At 41.0% G+C, this 7,500-nt stretch overlaps 1 protein-coding gene across 1 annotated transcript in view; it reads left to right on the top strand.

Moving 5' to 3' along the window:
• The window catches only part of cacna1ab (calcium channel, voltage-dependent, P/Q type, alpha 1A subunit, b), a 145,348-nt gene that overhangs the window by 111,173 nt on the left and 26,675 nt on the right, over positions 1–7,500 (top strand). The window contains 5 exon segments of the mRNA XM_056410306.1: positions 75–185; positions 341–424; positions 6,292–6,408; positions 6,845–6,910; positions 7,013–7,110. Coding sequence (XP_056266281.1) covers positions 75–185; positions 341–424; positions 6,292–6,408; positions 6,845–6,910; positions 7,013–7,110 — 476 coding nt within the window.

Here is a 7,500-nt window from a genome sequence, read left to right as displayed (position 1 = left end):
ATATATTTAAAGTTCCTACTTCTGCATTTTTGTGTTTCTTTGCGTGTTTACTCGTGGTGTTTTCTCGTCTCTAGTTCGACGGCGCGTCGGTGACGTACGACAAGGTGCTGAAGTACCTCAACATCGTGTTCACCACCTTCTTCTTCATGGAATCGGTCCTCAAGGTCATCGCCTTCGGCCCTCTGGTAGGGTCGGGGGGTCGGGGGGCGTGGTTGTTTTGGGCAGACGCATCTCAAGAGGGGCGTGTCCACGGAGGACCGTTACCGTCTTCTCATTGGTGCTCGACGTCTCTCACGTCTTCTCCTCTCTCTCTCTCTCTCTTTCTCTCTTTTCCCGACAGAATTTCTTCAAAGACGCCTGGAACATTTTTGATTTCGTGTCCATCCTCGGAGCCGTCACCGACATCCTCGTCACAGAACTCGGGGTAAGTGCCGCGGCGCCCGACGGTAGAACCGGGTTTTTTGGCGGACTAGTGCGTATATTTATATATATGTATGTATTATATATATATGTAAATATATATATATAAATAAATATATATGTATTTGTAGATGAATCTTTGTCAGGTTCAATAACTGTTGACTATAATATATTTATATATATATATATATATATACAGGTATATAGATGTAAATATACATCTATATAAATATAAATATTTTATATATATATATATATATGTATATGTAGATGAGTCTGTGTCAGGTTCAATAACTTTACTATAATATATTTATATATATATATTTATATATATAGATGTATATATACATATAAATAAATATAAATATTTTATATATTTATATATAAATATATATGTATATGTAGATGAGTCTTTGTCAGGTTCAATAACTCCAATACTTTGGATATTATTTATCACATGATTAATTGCCCATTGTGTTGCCACTGACGTTGTGTTCCTGTCCATAACTGCTAACGTGGTTGTTGTGTTTTGTGTGTCTGTTTTTATTCACGTGAGCCTCGTAGGATTGTAGACGTATAAGACTCAAGATGTGATGAAGTTCAGCGCCTCTCCGTCGCCCTCTCGTGGATTTCTCCTCCCCTTCACGCCGGGTTTCAGGGGTCCTGAACTCGTAGAACCTGAAGTTCTCTTCTTCTCGTGTCACGTCGACTCGAGTCGGAATCGGCGTGCTAATTACTGCCGAACGAACAGCGGCGTCGGATGATTAAAGATGGCCGCCGGCCGCGCTCGGATCTTCTCCATTGGCGGCGCGGCCGTCGTTGATTGTTGTCGTTTCGACAGCGAACTGATTGGCTCTGACGTCCCATTGATTCTGTCAGAGATGACGCAGCACAACCAGTGAAACGTATCGTTAGCGTCGGCTCCTTGTGGGCGGAGCCAGAGAGAAACATCTGTTCCTCCAGCTGGTTCTCTCTCTGAGGACCCCAACCCCCAAAGAGTGAGCTGAGGCCCCCCCCCCCAATGAGTGAGCTGAGGGCCACCGGACAAGACCGGTTCCCTTTGAGCTGATCGACCAATCAAATGAAGGGAAAAGTCATTTAACCCTAAGGCCAAACGTTTAATGTCCGGCGAATCGTTTTCCAAAAGCTGGAAGAGTAAAAAGATACTTAAACACATATTGTGTTAAAATTACTCTCAATAACACCGTATCGATGTACTCTGAAAAGTACTCTTAAATGTACTCTTAAAAGTACTCTTAAATGTACTCTTTGTGACAAGACGGTGGCTCAGATTGCTTAGAAAGTAGTGTGAGTCACACTCTACTCATAGAAAACTATCATACTCTACTAATAGAAAACTATCATACTCTACATATAGAAAACTATCATACTCTAATTATAGAAAACTATCATACTCTACTAATAGAAAACTATCATACTCTACTTATAGAAAACTATCATACTCTACTAATAGAAAACTATCATACTCTACATATAGAAAACTATCATACTCTAATTATAGAAAACTATCATACTCTACTAATAGAAAACTATCATACTCTAATTATAGAAAACTATCATACTCTACTAATAGAAAACTATCATACTCTACATATAGAAAACTATCATACTCTAATTATAGAAAACTATCATACTCTACTCATAGAAAACTATCATACTCTACTAATAGAAAACTATCATACTCTACATATAGAAAACTATCATACTCTAATTATAGAAAACTATCATACTCTACTAATAGAAAACTATCATACTCTACTTATAGAAAACTATCATACTCTACTAATAGAAAACTATCATACTCTACTTATAGAAAACTATCATACTCTAATTATAGAAAACTATCATATTCTACTAATAGAAAACTATCATACTCTACTTATAGAAAACTATCATACTCTACTTATAGAAAACTATCATACTCTAGTTATAGAAAACTATCATACTCTACGAATAGAAAACTATTATACTCTACTTATAGAAAACTATCATACTCTACTAATAGAAAACTATCATACTCTACTTATAGAAAACTATCATACTCTACTTATAGAAAACTATTATACTCTAATTATAGAAAACTATCATACTTTATTATAGAAAACTATCATACTCTACTTATAGAAAACTATCATACTCTACTTATAGAAAACTATCATACTCTACTTATAGAAAACTATCATACTCTACTAATAGAAAACCATCATACTCTACTAATAGAAAACTATCATACTCTACTAATAGAAAACTATCATACTCTACTTATAGAAAACTATCATACTCTACTAATAGAAAACTATCATACTCTACTTATAGAAAACTATTATACTCTAATTATAGAAAACTATCATACTCTATTATAGAAAACTATCATACTCTACTTATAGAAAACTATCATACTCTACTTATAGAAAACTATCATACTCTAATTTAATAAAACTATCATACTCTATTATAGAAAACTATCATACTCTACTTATAGAAATCTATCATACTCTACTTATAGAAAACTATTATACTCTACTTATAGAAAACTATTATACTCTACTTCTAGAAAACTATCATACTCTATTTCTAGAAAACTATCATACTCTACTTATAGAAAACTATCATAATCTACTTATAGAAAACTATCATACTCTACTAATAGAAAACTATCATACTCTACTTATAGAAAACTATCATACTCTACTAATAGAAAACTATCATACTCTACTTATTGAAAACTATCATACTCTACTCATAGAAAACTATCATACTCTACTTATAGAAAACTATTATACTCTAATTATAGAAAACTATCATACTCTATTATAGAAAACTATCATACTCTACTTATAGAAATCTATCATACTCTACTTATAGAAAACTATCATACTCTACTTATAGAAAACTATCATACTCTATTATAGAAAACTATCATACTCTACTTATAGAAAACTATCATACTCTACTTCTAGAAAACTATCATTCTCTATTATAGAAAACTATCATACTCTATTATAGAAAAAATATCATACTCTACTTATAGAAAACTATCATACTCTACTTATAGAAAACTATCATACTCTATTATAGAAAACTATCATACTCTATTATAGAAAACTATCATACTCTACTTATAGAAAACTATTATACTCTACTTATAGAAAACTATCATACTCTATTATAGAAAACTATCATACTCTACTTATAGAAAACTATCATACTCTATTATAGAAAACTATCATACACTATTATAGAAAACTATCATACTCTATTATAGAAAACTATCATACTCTACTTATAGAAAACTATTATACTCTACTTATAGAAAACTATCATCCTCTATTATAGAAAACTATCATACTCTACTTATAGAAAACTATCATACTCTACTTATAGAAAACTATTATACTCTACTTATAGAAAACTATCATACTCTATTATAGAAAACTATCATACTCTACTTATAGAAAACTATCATACTCTATTATAGAAAACTATCATACTCTACTTCTAGAAAACTATCATACTCTACTTATAGAAAACTATCATACTCTATTATAGAAAACTATCATACTCTATTATAGAAAACTATCATACTCTACTTATAGAAAACTATTATACTCTACTTGTAGAAAACTATCATACTCTATTATAGAAAACTATCATACTCTACTTATAGAAAACTATCATACTCTATTATAGAAAACTATCATACTCTACTTATAGAAAACTATCATACTCTACTTATAGAAAACTATCATACTCTATTATAGAAAACTATCATACTCTACTTATAGAAAACTATCATACTCTACTTATAGAAAACTATCATACTCTATTATAAAAAACTATCATACTCTATTATAGAAAACTATCATACTCTACTTATAGAAAACTATCATAATCTACTTATGGTAAACTAAAACACTCTAATGATAGAAAACTATCATACTTGACGCCTACCCAGTGGGCCGTGGTGCGTTTCCTACCCAGAGGGCCGTGGGGCGTTTCCTACCCAGAGGGCCGCGGGGCGTGGCGGAGAGGTGCTGAACGTTGTGCCTCAAAGTGTTTGTGCCTCTGTTGATGGTTCCTCTTCCTCTTCTATCTCTTCACACGCTCTCTCTGAAACACCTCTGTACTCCCCCCCCCCCCCCCGACTCCCTCCTGTGGTATAAAAAAAACTAAATCCATCCAATCAAAATGCACTATGGAATCCTTCATCGTGTTCTCCATCCGTGGTGCTGTGAGGATGATGATGGTGGTGATGATGATGATGATGATGATGGTGATGATGATGATGATGGTGGTGATGATGATGGTGATGATGATGATGATGGTGCTGGTGCTGGTGCTGGTGGCGGGTTGCGTTTCGCCCCAATCCCCCCCCCCCCAATAAAAACACACAACCAACCCACCCCACCACCACCACCCCCACAGATAAATGTCTCTCACCCACTCACGATGTACCCCCCCCCCCCCCCACCCACCCACCATTCATCTTTCTACATCTTGGCACATGTAGAATCTGGTTGGTTTGTAATTTATCTCTCAAAGCGTTCTGCTGCATCCTGATTGGTCGTGCCCCCCCCCTCCGTGCACACGCTCCCTGGATGATTATTGTCTCACATCTTTTGATACTTTATGAATAACTTTTATCCCATTTGATTAAAGTGCAACAACTTAATTTAATTGAACATGGAGGGGATCAGATATCTCTCACTGAGTGAATGCACTCCCTGCTGCCCCCTGCTGCCCCCTGGTGGCCCCTGGTGGCCCCTGCTGCCCCCTGCTGCCCCCTGGTGGCCCCTGCTGCCTCCTGGTGGCCTCTGCTGCCCCCTGGTGGCCCCTGGTGGCCCCTGCTGCCCCCTGCTGCCCCCTGGTGGCCCCTGCTGCCCCCTGCTGGCCCCTGCTGCCCCCTGCTGCCCCCTGGTGGCCCCTGCTGCCCCCTGCTGGCCCCTGCTGCCTCCTGGTGGCCCCTGCTGCCCCCTGGTGGCCCCTGCTGCCCCCTGGTGGCCCCTGGTGGCCCCTGCTGCCCCCTGGTGGCCCCTGCTGCCCCCTGTATGCTGTGCCTAGGCTGCTGGCTAGTCCCTCCCTCCTCCCTCCATCCCTCTCCATGCTCCTCTTCCTCGCCTGTCAACCACTTTATGGAAACAATGTTTTGGGGTTCAAAGAACCGACGACAGTAACATCACACGCTGGAAACAACATTCATCTATTCAACTAGACTCAACTTAACTAGACTTAACTTAACTAGACTCAACTTAACTAGACTTAACTTAACTAGACTCAACTTAACTAGACTTAACTTAACTAGACTCAACTTAACTAGACTTAACTTAACTAGACTCAACTTAACTTTAAGAATTGGACATAAAAAGCCCAAACCTGCAAATCTTCAACTCAAGTGTGAAACTGCACCGAGTTCCTCCAACACAGAGTTCCCCAAGAGTGTGTGTGTGTGTGTGTATGTGTGTGTGTGTGTCTGTGTGTGTGTGTGTGTGTGCACGTGTGTGTGCATGTGTGTGTGTGTGTGTATGTTTGTGTGTGTGTGTGTGTGTATGTGTGTGTGTGTGTGTGTGTGTGTCTGTGTGTGTGTGTGTGTGTGTGGTTGACTGCTCTGTGCTCCACCCGGTGTCCTGCATGTCCCTCTGATCAGTGCATTTGGAGAAGCTCTCTGATTGGATGACGACCTCTGGACTATTCTTTATTTCCTCTATTCTGACTTTCTTTCGTCTCTTTCCCGCCTTGGGTTTGACCCCCCCCCCCCCTCTTTGACCTCTCTCTCCGCTGTGGTTCCTCTCGGGGGTCCCCGCGGTGGCCTGACCCCCCTGTGTTCTCCGTGTTCTCCGTGTTCTCCTGCAGAACAACTTCATCAACCTGAGCTTCCTGCGTCTGTTCCGCGCGGCGCGGCTCATCAAGCTGCTGCGGCAGGGAGAGACCATCCGCATCCTGCTGTGGACCTTCGTCCAGTCCTTCAAGGTCCACGCGCTCCTGAACGCACCACGGCCACGGGGCGCAGCGGCCGCCACTAACACATGCTCCTCTCCTCCTCCTCTTCCTCATCCTGTTCCTCCTCTTCCTCGTCCTTCTCCTCCTGCTCCTCTTCCTCTTTCTCTTCCTCCTCCTCCTCCTCTTTCTCTTTCTCTTCCTCCTCTTCTTCCTCCTCTTCCTCTTTCTCTTCCTCCTCTTCCTCCTCCCCCTCTTCCTCCTCATCCTGTTCCTCTTCTTCCTCCTCCTCCTCTTCCTCCTCCTCCTGCTCCTCCTCTTCCCCCTCTTCCTCCTCCTCTTTCTCTTCCTCCTCTTCCTCCTCCTCCTGCTCCTCCTCCTCCTCCCCCTCTTCCTCCTGCTCCTCTTCCTCCTCTTCCTCCTCCTCCTCTTCCTCCTCCTCTTCCTGCTCCTCCTCTTCCTCCTGCAGGCTCTGCCGTATGTGTGCCTGCTCATCGCGATGCTCTTCTTCATCTACGCCATCATCGGCATGCAGGTGAGGGTCACGTGTTTCTTAAGTTTCAATAACTCTCAGTCTCATGGTGGAGGACACACACTCAGTGTTGTTGTTGTTGTTGTTGTTGTTGTTTGTGTTCAGCTGTTTGGTAACCTGGCGCTGGGCGAAGAGGGAGAGAGCGCCGTCAACGAGCACAACAACTTCAGGACCTTCATCATGGCCCTCATGCTGCTGTTCAGGCAAGGCGCTGCTTGTTGTTGTTGTTGTTGTTGTTGTTGCACACCGAGTAATGGTATTTTTTATATTTCTGGTGAATTGCCCACCAAAGCAGCTCTGAAGCAACACACTCACTCCTCTCTTCACTCGTTCACTCTTTCTTTAACTCTTTCTTTCATTATTTTACTCTTTCACTTTTTAACTCTCTCCCTCCCCTCTCCCCCCCCCTCCCTCTCTCTCTCTCTCCCTCTCTCCCCCCCTCTCTCTCCTCCCTCCCTCTCTCTCCCTCTCCCTCCCTCCCTCCCTCCCTCCCTCTCTCTCTCCCTCCTCTTCTCTCTCCCCCCTCTCTCTCTCCTCCCCTCCTCTCTCTCCCTCCCTCCTCTCTCTCCCTCCCTCCCTCCTCCTCCTCCTCC

This window comes from Pseudoliparis swirei, chromosome 24 (genome assembly GCF_029220125.1).
Source record: "Pseudoliparis swirei isolate HS2019 ecotype Mariana Trench chromosome 24, NWPU_hadal_v1, whole genome shotgun sequence".
Classification (NCBI taxonomy): domain Eukaryota; kingdom Metazoa; phylum Chordata; class Actinopteri; order Perciformes; family Liparidae; genus Pseudoliparis; species Pseudoliparis swirei.
Note: the sequence above shows the minus strand (reverse complement) of the source record. Positions and strands in the feature narration are given on the sequence as shown.